This window comes from Artemia franciscana, chromosome 8 (assembly GCF_032884065.1).
Source record: "Artemia franciscana chromosome 8, ASM3288406v1, whole genome shotgun sequence".
Classification (NCBI taxonomy): Eukaryota; Metazoa; Arthropoda; class Branchiopoda; order Anostraca; family Artemiidae; genus Artemia; species Artemia franciscana.
The window spans coordinates 51,427,404-51,444,794 of NC_088870.1; the positions used below are offsets into that span (position 1 = coordinate 51,427,404).

The window sequence follows — 17,391 nt, forward strand, 5'->3', positions numbered from 1 at the left end:
GAAAATAACACAACTATACGAAAAATAAAACATATATACCACAACCATAACTCAACTAACGAAAGAACTGCTAAGAGATAACACAACTATAAAGCGAAAACAGGTCAAAACTAACGGGAAAATAAACGAACTAAGAGGTGGAAGGGGCACAGAGAAAAAATATAATCCTTTTCGAATTTTGAGCCTAACTTCCTCAGAGGAGTAATAATGTCAGAAGCCCCGAAATACCGAATTATTTTCTTTCAAACAGTTCGTGGCAACGAACTGTAGTAAGGAGCGACCCGGCTCAATAGTAAACGAAATTCTAAATAATAGAATTTTGATGCTAAAATATACATCAAAAGAATCGGATTTTCATGTTAATTTTAAATATATAAGTTTCATCAAATTTGGTCTTTGTCATCAAAAGTTACGAGCCTGAGAAATTTTGTCTTATTTTAGAAAATAGGGGAAAACACCCCCTAAAAGTCACACAATCTTAACGAAAGTCACACCATCGAATTCGGCGTATCAGAAAACCCTATAGCAAAATTTTCAAACTCCTATCTACAAAAATGTGGAATTTCGTATTTTTTGCCAGAAGACAAATCACGGGTGCGTGTTTATTAGTTGTTTTTTTTCCCCAGGGGTCATCGTGTCGACCAAGTGATCCTAGAATGTTGCAAGAGGGCTCATTCTAACGGAAATAAACAGTTCTAGTGCCCTTTTTAAGTGACCAAAAAAATTGGAGGGCACCTAGGCCCCCTCCCACGCTCATTTTTTCTCCAATGTCAACAGATCAAAATTTTGAGACAGCCATTTTGTTCCGCATAGTCAAAAACAATAATAACTATGTCTTTGGGAATGACTTACTCCCCCACAGTCCCTGGGGGAGGGGCTGCAAGTTACAAACTTCGACCAGTGTTTACATATAATAATGGTTATTGGGAAGTGTACAGTCGTTTTCATGGGATTTTTTGGGTTTTGGGGGTGGGGTTGAGGAGAGGGGGCTATGTGGGAGGATCTTTCCCTGGAGAAATATGTCATGGGGGAACAGAAATTCAATGAAAAGGGCGCAGGATTTTCCAAAATTACTATAAAAAAAACAATGAAAAAATAAACATGGAAAAGTTTTTTTTCCATTGAAAGCAAGGAGTAGCATTGAAATTTAAAACGAACAGAGATTATTACGCATATGACGGGTTCTAAAAATACTTTAGCATAAAGAGCGAGGTAATCAGGAGGAGATAAATACCTTGCTCTTTATGCTATAGTATTTTTAGTAGTTTCAACTATTTATTCTACGGCCTTTCTGATTCAGGGGTCATTCTTAAAGAATCGGCAGAAAACTTACGATTTAGTGTAAAGAGCGAGGTATTAACGAGGGTACAAACCCCCTCATATACATAATAAAAATTTAAGAATATAAAAGTTTGTTACGTAAGTTAATTCTTAAGTTACGTATATTTTTTACTAATAAAAGAATTATAGTTGCCTTTTTGAGTAACCGAAAAATTGCATGGCAACTAGACCTCCTTCCCCATCCCTTATTTCTCAAAATCGTCTGATCAGAACTAAGAGAAAGCCATTTAGCCAAAAAAGGAATCAAAATGTAAATTTCATTTTAATAATTTATGTGCGGAGAGCCAAAATCAAACATGCATTAATTCAAAAACTTTCAGAAATTACATAAAAAAAAACTAGTTTTTCTAACTGAAAGTAAGGAGCGACTTTAAAACTTAAAACGAACAGAAATTACTCCGTATATGAAATGGGTTGTCCCCTCCGCAATCCCTCGCTCTTTACGCTAAAGCTTTTAATTGTTTTAAAAAGTAGAATTGTGGCAAAGAGGCCAACTTTAGCGTAAAGAGCGAGGGATTGCAGAGGGGACAACCCATTTCATATACGGAGTAATTTCTGTTCGTTTTAAGTTTTAATGTCGCTCCTTACTTTCAGTTAGAAAAACTAGTTTTTTTTTTATGTAATCTTGAACAGGAATCAGTCAAAAAGTACATCCTGAAAATGGGAAATAAAAATATTCTAAAATATGACTTAGAAAATTTCGTTAACAAAACATGCGTCTTGGTCTTGAAAAGGAATCATTCGTAAAGTAATTCCTGAAAATGGGAAATATAAATATTCCAAAAAATGACTTCAGTGAAATTTAATTACCGAATGATTTATTTTTCAATAATAATTTAATTGATGAAGCATTTGGAAATTGCCTCACAAATCGAAATTACGATGGAAGGAAGCAACATTTTATTTTAGAGTTACTCAACAAAGAAGTAAGTATAATGAATGCTGAGGTTATTGATCGTCTCAAAGGAGATTACAAATTCTACAGAAGTTATTTTCATGTGGAGGATAAAACAGGAAGGATTAATTGAACTCATAAGAGAATTTCTTAATTAAATTGAAATTGTTGAGTTGACAGCCCATAACTTAAAATTAAGGAATAACAAGACAATTATGCTAGTGCCAAATTTAAATATTTCAGTGGGTATATGCAATGAAGCATGCCTGGTTGCTACTAAATTATTTAACAACGTTAAATATTAAACGTTAATTATTAAAGCAAAAAAAAAAACTTAAAAAAATACCCGATTCATCATCGACTCTAACATAGGTAAACTCGTATTCAAACTACATCGACATTAACCCCATTTCTATCATCGTTTGCGATGACTGTACATAAGTTACAAGGGCAAACTTTCGAGTCTATTGGTGTTAATCCCTGTACATCTGTCTTATATCTCGGCATGTTGTATATATCCTTTTCTCCATGTTAATGACAAAAAAAAAACTATCTAAAGTTCTACTACTAACTTGTATTGTATTGTAAACTTGTATTGTAAATATTTTTAATAGAAACAGCAAATGACGTCATGATATCATGACAATAGGCTCAAATAAAAGTTAAAATTTTCTTAAGCATATTTTGCTGAAGCATGTTCTTGTAAACTACTGAAATATTTCCCTCTATCTTTGTCTTTCTATCTTTTGTCCTATATCCTTCCCTCCCTTTCTTTTTCTTCGTTTAATTTACTGGTTTATGAGTCGGTTTTTAAATAATTGCATTAGAAACTGACGCAATGGAACATGCGAAGGCTATTGCTAACTTTAATCAACGTGCAGATGAGAAAGTAAAATAACATTCATATTTTGGTCTATTTGGCGTACTCCTCAGAAACGTCGACTGCCGACATTCAGAGTTTTCTACAGAATTGTAAAAAAGTGTCGCAAATACGATCATCCAGACCTTTTCGCTTGAAGTTTGAAACCAATGAACACCTACAAAAGGTGACAGACAGTCCATCTAAGATAGGCTCTGAGCGGCTTCTCGTTATAGAATACAAGTTCCAGACCCCTCAATGTTACCAATGGAAACATTGCTATGTATATAAGTATATAAGCACCCCTGCTATTTACATAAGTGCCCTATAGCCCAGAAAATATTAAAATAAGTCACTCTCTGAGTCACCAAATGAGGTGCAGTGATCAGTAATAAACCTATCTTTGTTTCACCTCGTGGCTAATTGTGATGTGCTTCGTCTACAGAAGCATTTCCTATCAAAAGAAGGACTAGCCCTGCTACAACTTGATGGTTGAGGTGAAGTATGCCTGGATTGTTGAGTGGTAAAAGAAGGCTCTCCAAACGTTTAGCTCAACCTATTCGTTCCGAATGTATGCCCAAACCAATTTCATCCTCTGATTTCCTTATGTTTGTTCAACTCTTAGACGCTGGTGTGTTTTTACATATATGCTAATTGACTACCATGGCTTATGCTAAGAGTGGAAGTCTGTGTCACAGAACCTAGCTGTAGAGGTTTCAAGCTCCTGCACAAATGTGGAATTTTGTACTTTTTGCCAGAAGAAAGATCATGGATGTGTGTTTATTTGTTGTTTTTTTTTGTTTTGTTTTTTTCATATCAAACCACAAGGAAGTTTTATCATATAAAACCAAAACACAAACACATCTTTTTCAAAATGCTAAGAATCACTCCAGTTTTGTATACACAAGGCAGTAACAATAATAATTTTAGTCGTCATGGTTTTCTTGTGATGTCTTAAAAAAGTTTCAAGTTGTCGGCTTTAAATTTTCGGCCGAAATATTTGGAGTATTTTTATTTTGTTGGTTAAAGTGTAATTTTTATCTTTTATTTTTGTTCACTGCTTTGTCGAAATTAAAACCTGTTATTTTGCTGCTTAATTTTTCGTAAATGGAAAAGCAGTGTGGTCTAAGAATATAATTTGGCATGTAAGTAAACATATATGCTAATTGACTACCATGGCTTATGCTAAGAGTGGAAGTTCAACATAGCTGGAAGTAAGGTTGGAAGCTTATTTAGTGAGCTGTGTCAGAAGCACAGAAACTTAATGCTATCGTTGCAGGAGATATGAACTGTAATCTTAGCGATGGTAATAGCTCCAGGACAGAGATTCTTAGTTGCTGTCCTCAAATGAACTATTTTTTAGCTATTTATTTTTCTTCACATTTAAAACCAAAACACAAACACATCTTTTTCAAAATTCTAAGAAAAACTCCAGTTTTGTATACAAAAGTTTGTATCTTTAGAAGAACATCTTATAGGGGTCAAAAACTCAAAAACGTACGGTTTCGCCCCCCTCTCCCCTAAAGGAGAAAAATAAAACGAAAAAAAAATAAATAAAAAAACGAAAAAAAGTAAATGCATTCAAGCCGAAGCGAAGCGCCCTCACCAACTAGGTGTTGGGGTTGTGCGACGCGCCACCCCAACAGCTAGTATATATATGTTTTTAACTAACGCGCCACCCCGACACCTAGTTGGTTGGGGCTCTTCACGAACCCCCCCCCCCCCCCCCCCCGCGCGTACATCGTTACGTGCCATATTAGTTACGCGCCATTGTAGTTGTGTCCCTGTGTCCCACCTGTGAATATAGATAGATATATATATATAAGATATGTTTTTAACTACGTAAAACTTGCAAATATACAACAATCTTCGCTGTCTTTTTCTTTTCTTAGTTTTTTTTTAGTTTTTCTATTTTTTAGTTTCTTCTTTTTATTGATTTGTTTTCTTCAATTTGTACAATCGGGCCATTCTGGGAAGATGAACTTTTCACTTGATTTGCGGAGGTAGTTTATTTTAGCTAATCTGCCACTCACTTCGTCAATCTCACAAACATAGTGTTGCAATCTTTGATGTTTGAAATTTGATGTTTTTGATGTTTTGATGTTCAAAAATTTGATGTTTATCAGAGTTTTTTTTTGCCATAAACCTCACAAGCACAAATTTCCAGGAGAAAATTCTTCGTCAGTCTGAAGTTCACTGACACTTCCAATGTCTCCCTGATGGCATGTTTGAATGGTGCATAAGCCGAAACATCAGGGGGCTGAATGCGATGAGAGCAATGGAGAGGAAAGGTCAGAAGATGAATGCCATTATGTTTGCACAAGGAAACTACTTCAATTGAAATATGTCTTTCATGATTGTCGAACAAGAGCAAAACAGGATTCTCTTTGCTAGGTTTAACTTCTTTCTGGAAGTGCTAAAATGAACAAAACGAAATTTTCCGAGGTCATCCATCCACTGCGATGGGCTAAGCCAATGCATCCTGGTGGTCCATCTTGATACATTCTCTCAGGAGCCTTGACTCTTGGAAAAACAAACACTGATGGAATAGTCTGACCAGTTGCAGACACAAAGCACAGCATTGTGGTATTTTCCCCTCTTTCTGCCGACACAGTCTGTGCCACCTGTTTTGTCCCCTTTTTAGCAATCACCTTTGGAGCCTGAAAAACTGTGGGTACTCCTGTTTCGTCGCAGTTCCAAATCCTACCAGGACGAAATTGTAACTTGCTATTCAGTCCCTGAAGATTACGAAAGAAGGCACCAATTACAGTGGCATTGAAGCCGGCAGCACAAGCCTGGCTTGTATTTTTCGGTTTTCTAATGAACAAAGTGGCATTACGCTTCATAAATACTTTAAACCAGTCAAATTCTGCTCCTTCATTCAGCTCCCAACTTGGTGGGAATTTGAGCTTCAGAGTTGTTGCCCATTGGTAGGCTAACTTTCTCGTTTCATTTGGATTTAGTCCGTGTTTCAATATTGAACAGTTTTTGAGGTATATAGCAAGATCTCTCTCTCTTTTTTGGGAGTAAAAACGAACTTGGAACTCTCCCGAACACTATCATTATCATTGTTTGCACTTGGGCTACCCTTCTCAAGATCTTGCATTCTACTCTTGTAGTGTTTCACGGCATCCACAAGTGTAGACTTCTTCAAAGAAAATTCTTCCGTGGCTGATCAGAAAGATGAATTCTCATTTGAGACTTGTCTCACAGCACGCTTCAATAATTCTGGATCTGGGGGGCCACCCCCTTTTGAATATAGGTGCTAACAATTTGTAAAATCAAAATCTAAAATGTCAATCACGGAGAGAGAAGTGTCCCAAAGTTTTGTGAGCTGATTTTCTTTGAGAAAACATACTTCAAAAATAGTTCTTTGCCTGGGTATCTGGATTGATGAATAATAGATTTTAATATATATTTTGTTGTGGGATTCTTGCGCTGGGGTGACCTCCTCTGTTAACTCGTATCTTGTATGGTTTTTTTTTATTACGAGATGTTGTGTTTTTTCTATGCATTTATACTGTCCCAGCCATACGAGCTCTGCTCTCTGTTGGGGCATAATATTGTTTTTGTTTTTTGAAAGTTGAATTTAATAAGTTCTTATTTTTAGTCTATAATAAAATTGAAATATTTGGTAATTTCCTAGCCCTAGTTACTTCCAATTCCAGACTCGGAGATACTTCCATCAGCAAGGGGTGAAATCGGACACCTCGAAATGTGTCCGGAGTCGCCCCAAAAAAACTGTCCGGAGTCACCCCTTATTGACGCCATTTTGAAAATTTACCTTTTTTTTGTAAACCGCCAGACATTTCTTGATGAAAATTACGAGGAAAATACCGGAAACATACCTCTTATGATCCTTCTAACTTACGAACCTGTAGCTAAAATAGCTTGGAAAATATTTGACGAGGACTATAGGTGTCAAAATTTCCAGAGAGTATATAAAAACTTCTTTACCTCTTATCTCAGTTGTCTTTGGCATCAAATATTCAAAACTTCCGCCTAATGTGCGCTACATGAATGGCATCTAGCAGCGATTTTCTGAATGTATTAGTTCAAAGACTTTGGACGAGAGGTCCAACGGACGGTTTCGCCCCCGTATGGTTTCGCCCCCCTCTCCCCTACGTAACTTACGAATTAACTTACCTAACGACTTTTATTTTAAGGGTGTGTTTCCCCCTATTTTCCGAATAAGGCACTTTTTCTCGGGCTCTTAACTTCTGATGAGTAAGACTAAATTTAATGAAACCTATATATCTAAAATCAGCATAAAAATCTGATTCTTTTGGTGTATCTATTAATATAAAAATTCCATTTTTTAGAGTTTCGTTTACTATTGAGCCGGGTCGCTCCTTACTACAGTTCGTTACCATGAACTGTTTGATCGGGTGATTTGATGCGAAAGACAAATAACGGTTGTTGTTAGTTAGTTTAAATTGAAAAAGCTAGTTCATTATTATTTCTATGGATCCAAATATCCAGAAACGGTAACTTATTCTCTGTTTCATTTTCAATTGTAAAAACTAACTCCTCTTCCTAATTATTTAAATGTTCCAGAAAACCTTCAATTTGTGATTGCCCTTTATTCCAAATAGCTAAAACATCCTCCATATATCTGCCCTAAAATTTAGGTTTTAAGAAATATGTGTCAATAGCTAAAGTTTCTACATACTCTACATAAATATTTGCTAACAGCGGACTTAAAGGTCCTCCCATTGCTAATCCTGTAATTTGATGGTAAAAGTTATCTCTAAATTTGAAATAATTAGTATACCTTCTAGTTATTTTAACTAAATTTAATATAGTTTCAATCTCAATGTCTAAAGATAATTCTTCTATCTCATTTTTATGTTCACCAAGTTTTTTAGATAAAACAAATACAGATCTATTGAAAGGCATATACGTATACATTGATTTTATATCAAAACTAAAAAGTCTAGATTCATTTGATATTTCAATGTTTTTAAGTTTATCTTTCAAAAATTCTGAGATTTTTATATACGACTTTTGGAGATATAATAAAGGTTTAAGCGTCTTTGCTAACCATTTTTTTATTTTTTCTGTTGGTGAGTTCCTTGTTGATACTATAGGTCTTAGAGGAATGCCTGTTTTATGTATTTTTGGAAAAGCATATATTCTTGGGCAAATTGATCACCTCGGAAAGAACTTATAATACATCTGTGGTGTGATGCTTTGATTATCTTTTAGGCCATCTAAGTCCTTTCTTAATTTTGCAACATACGATTTAGTTGGGTCTGAGTTAATTTTTTTGTATGTTGAAATATCCTTTAGAATTGTTTCTATTTCACTATCATAATCATCTTTTTTCTAGGATTGCTACCGTATTGCTCTTATCAGCTTTCGTTATTATTAGAAAATCATCTTTTTTTAAAACTTTCAAAATTTTTGTATCTTTGTTCTTAAGGTTTTCTTGAAAATTGCCAAAATCTTTATAATATTAGCAACACCCAGTCTTAAATCCTCTACATTATTAACATCTTTTGAAAACGCATGAATCCCTGTCTCAATCTTTGAAATTATTTCTTCTACCAGTATTTTTTTTTAGGATTGTATCTAAATTTTATACCTTTTTCAAGGATTTCCTTTTGTTCTTTGATTAACTTCTTTTTGCTTAAATTAATCACACAAGGCCCTGGGAAATGTTTAGGTTTATACGTTGATATATTTTGTCCTTCAAGTTCCCTTTTTAAATGCAAAAATTTTTGGTTTAACCTTTCCCTCGATAACCTTAACACATGTTCAAAAGAACTTTTTAAAATTGACATAATTTGTTGGAAATCATACGCATTAACGGACACGCAAAGGATATTTTTCTAAAAATCTATTTCTTTTACTTTTTGTTATCTCTGGAAACCTTCATCTTTAAACAAATGGTTTAAATTTAGTAAATTTACCTTTCTCGTGTGATTAGTCTCATTATATGTATTTAAATAATACTTGAAATGAAACGATTTTGGAATTATCTTACTTACTTTGCACTTTTCTAAGAAACTTTGTTGTGTAATTATAATGGCATGTTTTTTTGCTAAATTCAAAAGCACTAAAATTGAATTGGTCTTTTGTCACCTGTAGGCTAGACGTAAATAATTTCCTAGACAACACTGCTTTTCCATTTAAGAAAAATTAAGCACAGAAAAAAGTCTTAATTGTTGGTTGTAATTTTTTTTTTCCATTGAGAAAGGCTCCCGGATGTGAGGCCGAAATATTCAGAGAATTTTTATTTTTTAGTTAAAGTGTAGTTTTTATATTTTATTTTTGTTCGCTGCTGTGTTGAAATTAAAACCTGTTTTTTCTTTGCTTAATTTTTCGTAGTGGCCAAATTGTTCTTAAGGAGTAATCCTTTAGTCCTTGTCTTCATTATGTCTTTTTCAGACGAAGTCGGTTGAGACATAATGAAGTCGGTTTGTTCGTTGTAAAATATTCTTTTCTGAAAAATCACTTTAAATGTGCCTGATTTGCCTTTTGAGCCATAAAAAGTACCGAAGAAAACTGGGGTTGCCCTAAAAACTAACAGAGTACGAGTGACAATTCCAGAAAAAGCCAATATGATGACACGGCCTAATGCAATTCACTGTTTAGATTCCGTCTATCAAACAGTTCGTGGTAACGAACTATTGCAAGGAGCGACCCGGCTCAATATTAAACCAAACTCTAAAATAACGGAATTTTGATACTAATAGATACATCAAAAGAATTGTATTTTTATGCTAATTTTAAATACATAAGTTTCATCAAATTTAGTCTTACTCATCCAAAGTTAAGAGCAAATAGAAATCTGTTTTTAAAAATGGGGGAAAAGACCCCCTAAAAGTCATAGGTTCTTAACGAAAATCACACCATCGCATTCAACGTATCAGAGAACCCTACTTTGAAGTTTCTAGCTCTTATCTAAAAAAATGTGGAACTTAGTATTTTTAGCCAGAAGACCGATCACAGGTGCGTGTTTGTTTGTTTTGTTTCCCCTGGGCTGATCGTATCAACCAAGGGGTCCTAGAATGTCGCGAGAGGGCTTATTTTAACGGAAATTAGAAGTTATAGCGCCGCTTTTAAGTGACCAAAAAATTTGAGAGTACCTAGGCCCTCTCCCACTCTCATTTTTTCCCAAAGTCAACGGATCAAAATTTTGAGATGTCAATTTTGCTCAGCATAGTCAAAAAACATAATAATAATGTCTTTGGAGGACTTACTCCCCTACAGTTGCCGGGGTAGGGGCAGCAAGTTACAAACTTTGGCCAGTGTTTATATTCAGTAATGGTTATTTGGAAGTGTACAGGCCTTTTCAGAGGGATTTTTCGGTTGAGGAGGGGTTGAAGGGAGGGGGATACGTGGGAGAATCTTCCCTTGGAGGAATTTTTCATGGGCGAAGAAAAATTCCATGAAGGGGGTGGAGGATTTTCTAGCATTATTTAAAAAAAATGAAAAATGAATATGGAAAAGTTTTTTCCGCTGAAAGTAAGGACCGAAATTAAAACTTAAAACGAACAGAGATTATTACGCATGTATGGGGCTCGTCTCTTCCTAAATACATCGCTCTTTACGCTGAAATATTTTTCGTAATTTCAACTATTTATTCTTTAACCTTTGTGATTCAGGACTTAATCTTAAAGAATTAGGACAAAAATAAAGCTTTAGTGTAAAGAGCAAAGTATTAACGTGGGGGCAAACCCCCTCATATACATAATAAAAATATACGAATATAGAAGTTCTTTACGTAAGTTAATTTGTAAGTTATATTTTTTACTAATAAAAACTTTCGTTAAAAAATAAAAGTTCTAGTTGTCTTTTTAAGTAACACCCCCCCCCCTTTTTTCTCAAAATCATGCTGATCAACACTAAGAGAAAGCCATTTAGCAAAAAAAAAAAAATAATACGCAAATTTCATTTTAATTATTCATTTGCGGAAAGCACGGAAAGCAGGTCGTCCTTGTTTGGGTTGGGAGGCAGTCATAAATAAAGATTTAAAGTAAATGGGAACTTCCTGGGAGGTTGTAAAGAGGGAGGCTTTAAATAGATTAGGCCAGAGGAGGAGCGTGCATAGTTGTTTTGGCCTCAGGCGGCTTGGTGCTGCAGTGAGTTATTAGTAGTAGTAGTAGTAGGTGTAGTAGTAGTAGTAGTAGTATTAGTAGTAATTGTTGTAGTAGTAGTAGTAGTAGTAGTAGTAGTAGTAGTAGTAGTAAAGAGCAGGATGTTGAGGAAGGAACAGCCCCTTTCAAACACAAAGTATTTTCTGTTCATTTTAAGTTTTGATGTCGCTCCTTACTTTCAGTTAAAAAATACTTGTTTTTTATTTAATAATAAAATAAAACTAGTTGCTAATAATTAATTGAAGAGCTAAAAATAAACTTGAAACGGTGACTCAAAAATACAGAGTGAAAGAAGTATTGAAACAAAGCAACTATCAAATATTTTCATTAGATAGAAACATTGTCTTCCTCTTTTGGTGTCCCTTGATTGTTTTGTGGCCTTAATATATTCTAGTGTTCATCCTATCTCAGGCTTTTAGCACTATACAGCATATCAATTCAAAATAAAAAGGAAAATTTGCATTTTTCCTATTTTTGATCAACATTAGATAAGAGGATATATTCCCTACTTTGCCGATTGGTAACGTATATAGTGCACAATGTTTGGTACCAAGTAACTTTCAGTCGGTGTGTCATTTTTGAACTTATTTCCATCAAAAATAATATTTTTAATGATCGAGGAATTAGTTGAGGAATCCTGCTCTTTTACTCGATAATGATAATTTTCTTGTACACTAGCATTATTAGTAGATTTTCTGATACTTCTATGTATCACCGGTAGACTGAACAAGATGAATATTGGTCCTAACCAAACTCTCCTTCTGACTCGCTTCCTAGAATAGTTTTTGATTTAACCAAAACAAAAAATAAATAAGCTGATAACACTGAATATGTCTAATATTTTGGACTCGAGGTTTCATTCAGCAAGCACGAAGAAATAGTATATCTGAGTCCGCCGAAATCAAACGTGCTTATCGTATTTTTGAATTCAAGTTAAATAAGACAGCATCAGAAGGTTGCAATTTTAGTTTCTGGGTAGAGCGATATGGTATGGACGACATTAAAAATTAGCCCAATGACTGAGATATGGGCGTTCAAAATCCTGATGAGTCAGCTGCTACTGGAGAACGAATATAAGGCAAGGAAAACAGACTTAAATTGTGGAAATTACTTTACATGCAGCCAATTATGTGTCTTTTCATAGATGGGCCAGCTGGTACAAATAAAACCTTTGTGCATGAGACCTTGTATAGCTGTGTAGCCGAAATCGCAAAGTAAAATGAATGGCTTGTATTGTAATCCCCTTACCTGTTGCATACACAAGACATTTCGCCTGAAAGTTTCAAACTCACCAAATTTAATTTTAAACAATGAACCTAGTTCGGTCAAAGGTATAGAACTAGCTCAAGTTGATAGTTTCCTTATTGATGGGGCAACGAGGTTACCAAAGTATGCTTTACAAAATATGGATCAGCTGTTGCGGTCTACTGCAAATCCAAGCTGGCCATTTGGAGGGAAAATTTCTGTCACCGGACGCAATTTCCGTCAGTGCTTAGCTGTTCAACTCGTAAACAACCATAGTGAAACAGTCGACTTTTTGATAAAAGCGATCTCCGGAAGTATTTTCAAAAAAAAATTCGTTAACAAAAACATCCCTGTCGATCATGAACAGGAATCATTTGGAAAGTATATCCTGAAAATGGGAAATAGAAATATTCCAAAAAATGACTTCAAAAAATTTCGTTAACAAAAACATGCTTGTCGATCTTGAACAGGAATCATTCGAAAAGTAAATCCTGAAAATGGGAAATAAAAATATTCCAAAATATGACTTAGAAAATTTCGTTAACAAAACATGCCTGTCGGTCTTGAACAGGAATCATTCCTAAAGTAAATCCTGAAAATGGGAAATAGAAATATTCCAAAAAATGACTTTAATGAAATCGAATTACCGGATGATTTATTTTTCAATAATAATTTAATTGATGAAGCATTTGGAAATTGCCTCACAAATCGAAATTACGATGGAAGGAAGCAACATTTTATTTTAGAGTTACCCAACAAAGAAGTAAGTATAATGAGTGCTGAGGTTATTGATCGTCTCCCAGCAGATTACAAATTCTACAGAAGTTATTTTCCTGTGGAGGATAAAACAGGAAGGATTAATTGAACTCAAAAGAAGTTCTTAATTAAATTGAAATTGTTGAGTTGACAGCCCATAACTTAAAACTAAGGAATAACAAGACAATTATGCTTGTGCATAATTTAAATATTTCAGTGGGTATATGCAATAAAGCATGCCTGGTTGTTACTAAATTATTTAACAACGTTAAATATTAAACGTTTATTATTAAACGTTAATTATTAAAGCAAAAAAAAAAATGCTCAAAAAAATACCCGATTCATCATCGACTCTAACATAGGTAAACTCGTATTCAAACTACATCGACATTAACCCCATTTCTATCCTCGTTTGCGATGACTTTACATAAATTACAAGGGCAAACTTTCGAGTCTATTGGTGCTAATCCCTGTACATCTGTCTTATATCTCGGCATGTTGTATATATCCTTTTCTCCGTGTTAAATGACAAAAAAACTCTCTAAAGTTCTACTACTAACTTTGGACGCATAGTGTTGCGTGGAGGTAGGCATTGAACGCTCCCCAAGAAACTTGTATTGTAAATATTTTTAATAGAAATATCAAATGACGTCATGATATCATGACAATAGGCTCAAATAAAAGTTAAAATTTTCTTAAGCATATTTTGCTGAAGCATATTCTTGTAAACTGCTGAAATATTTCCCTCTATCTTTGTCTTTCTATCCTTTGTCCTATATCCTTCCCTCCCTTTCTTTTTCTTCGTTTAATTTACTGGTTTATGATTTGGTCAATGACACATGCGAAGGCTATTGCTAACTTTAATCAACGTGCAGATGAGAAAGTAAAATAAAATTCATATTTTGGTACTATTTGGCGTACTGGTTATTTACTGGTCAATTTACGGGTCAATGACACATGCGAAGGCTATTGCTAACTTTAATCAACGTGCAGATGAGAAAGTAAAATAAAATTCGTATTTTGGTACTATTTGGCGTACTCCTCAGAAACGTCAACTGCCGAAATTCAGAGTTTTCTACAGAATTGTAAAAAAGTGTCGTAAATACGATCATTCAGACCTTTTCGCTTGAAGTTTGAAACCAATGAACACCTACAAAAAGTGATAGACAGTCCATCTAAGATAGGCTCTGAGCGGCTTCTCGTTATAGAATACAAGTTCCTGACCCCTCAATGTTACAGATGGAAAGCATTTGGCCACAATTCTACTGACTGTGTTAATACAGAGAAATGCATTCAGTGCGCTGGTCCATGTAAGAACTTTAGAGACAGTTCCCGTTACCTAGTCGTGACACATACACTATGTGGTAAAACGGACCACCCCTGCTATGTATATAAGTGCCCTATAGCCCAGAAAATATTAAAATAAGTCAGTCTCTGAGTCGCCAAATGAGGTGCAGTGATCAATAATAAACCTCTCTTTGTTTCACCTCGTGGCTAATTGTGATGTGCTTCGTCTACAGAAGCATTTCCTATCGAAAGAAGGACTAGCCCTGCTACAACTTGATGGTTGAGGTGAAGTATGCCTGGATTGTCGAGTGGTAAAAGAAGACTCTCTAAATGTTTAGCTCAACCTATTCGTTCCGAACGTATGCCCAAACCAATTTCATCCTCTGATTTCTTTATGTTTGTTCAACTCTTAGACGCTGGTGTGTTTTTAAATTTATGCTAATTGACAACCATGGCTTATACTCAGAGTGAGTTCAACATAGCTGGAAATAAGGTTGAAAGCTCTGTGTCAGAAGCACAGAAACAAGACCTTAATGCTATCGTTGCAGGAGATATGAACTGTAATCCTAGCGGTAGCAATAGCTCCAGGACAGTGATTTTTATTCACAAAACACAAACACATCTTTTTCAAAATGCCAAGAAAAACTCCATTTTCCAGGACAGAAAAAGCTGTCCTGGAGAAAAAAATTGTCCTGGAGAAAAAGCTCCAGGACAGAGCTTCTTAGTTGCTGTCCTCAAATGAACTATTTTTCAGCTATTTATTTTTCTTTACATATAAAACCAAAACACAAACACATCTTTTTCAAAATGCTAAGAAAAACTCCAGTTTTGTATACACAAGGCAGTAACAAGTAATAATTTATACTCCATTACAGATCACAACATAACCAACACACAGTTAATACACGGTTATCAAATCACGGTTAACAACGATCTGTTATTTACATATGCGCATAACAGTGGGTCTACATTCAATCTTGATCTTTTTCTTTCGATGAGACCGAATGTGATTAACCGCTCTTCCCGTGTTAACAATTCAATCAGTGTTTCTGACCATCTACCGGTTTCAAATATCTTTTGTGTTGGTTTAGATAATCCTATTGCTCGACTAATGGATCTTAGTTGCTGAGTTTGGAAACAGGAGTGAAAAAAAAACTTGATGTCGATGCACATAGCTAGAATCAAATACACTGACCGCATCACAAAAACCGAAGCACGCCAACGGCTCCAGTCGAGTGAAACCGCTCTCAGTAGATCATGAAACGGCAACTGTGTTGGTTTGGCCACGTCAAGTGAATGGAGCCAAGTCGACTTCTTAAAATCGCACTTGAAGGATCTCTGCATGGTCTCCGTCCACGAGGCAGACCACGAATGTTCTGGATATAGAAATTCAATTTTGACAGCGTGAATTTAGCCTAGTTGTCACGTACTGCACCTGATAGAATAATATACAGATCCTTTGCGCGTGAGCTAGCAAAAGCAGTGGCCCCAAAAAGGAGTGACTTCCAACGAGGAGGGTTGGGACCTAAGGGCTAAGGACTTGCCATTTAGTTTTTGATAACATATTGTCGAAAATTAAAGTGCCTTATCACCGATTTCAGACTAGCTGGGACTAAGGTAATTTTGACAAGCATTTATAACTAAATACCTAGTGCTGTGAAATTATACACACGTCGATGGTGGCAGAAATGGTGGCTCTATCTGCTAGAAAAACTTAGATCGGAACAGAAATATGAAGTTAGAACGAAAACTCCAAGCTTAGTAAAGGCTGCCATCGGTCTCGGTTTTGGTCTTAGCTGTTGTGTGATGGTAGGCATAAAGTGGGCAGAGTGAATAAAATCAGATTCCACGAAACACAAATTCGCAAAACCCCGGGCTCATATTATAAAAGAAAATAGTGCTCGAATCAAAATAAACCCTTCCTGGTTTGAAAGTTTGTGAAAAATAATAGACGTATTAAGTATTCGGATCCTGCCCATCTAAGCCTTTGAAGGAAGAGTCGAGTAACTATTGAACTCCCGAGTTTTTTGCATCTGGTCCACAGCTTGAACAGACTTTTGAAAAGGAACTAGATAAAATGCTCTCAGGATCTATTAAAAGTCCAGGCCTTGTAGAAGCCTTCTCGAGTGTCTGTAATGCTATTAACAAAGTAAGAAAAAAATATTGCTCAAAAAGGAGTTAATTATATTTGTGGCTTGCATCTATTGAATGGCAGTCTGATGCTGTTTGAGCGCTTAACTTTAATGTACCAAATAATATTCTCGCATGACATAATGCCCAAATTGTTTGGTATTAATTTCATCACTCACCAGCTATTAAAAAGGTAAAAAACCCATCTCTGTGTAGTTTGCATTGGTCAACTACTGTTGCTTCGATTCTCTTCAAAATTTTGAAACAGTAGTTTTTGATGATAAAGACCGAGTGTGCTACTCACCCAGCAACCAGTTTGGGTTGCTGTTACAGCAATAAAAAAAGGGCTGTAGTAGACAGCAATGTGCACCATCCTGTGTATAATATCCTTCTGGTGTGTTATCGAATTGTTAAATCTATCGTTATTGCAGGTTTGAAATGTAAGTCAAGCATTCTACTCCGGTCTTAATAGTCATCTGCTATTGAGAGCATATGTAAGATGAGTCGGTAGTCTTGACGCGGTCTTGACAAGTCGGTAGTCCTTATGTTCCATAATTTGTACCGAAAACTTGCAGTGGAGATTAAGTTTAGCCTACCAAGTTGGAAAAAGACTTCTTCTACCATTATCCCAGTTCAAAAATGGATTTGTCAAGGATCTCTTCATCACTTCTTTTCAACAGCAGTGTAGTTGAGGCTCAGCATGTGGTTTAACCAAGTTTTCTTACCTGGACCAAAAACTGTATTTGTTGAACTATGCCGACAATATTTTGTAT

General features: G+C 35.3%; 1 protein-coding gene across 1 annotated transcript in view; it reads right to left on the reverse strand.

Moving 5' to 3' along the window:
- Window positions 1-14,227: 14,227 nt before the first annotated feature.
- Window positions 14,228-17,391, reverse strand: part of LOC136030713 (uncharacterized) — a 239,685-nt gene continuing 236,521 nt past the window's right edge. The window contains exon 8 of the mRNA XM_065709785.1: window positions 14,228-14,256. Within this exon, the coding sequence (XP_065565857.1) occupies window positions 14,228-14,256 (29 nt within the window). The remainder of the gene's footprint in view (window positions 14,257-17,391) is intronic.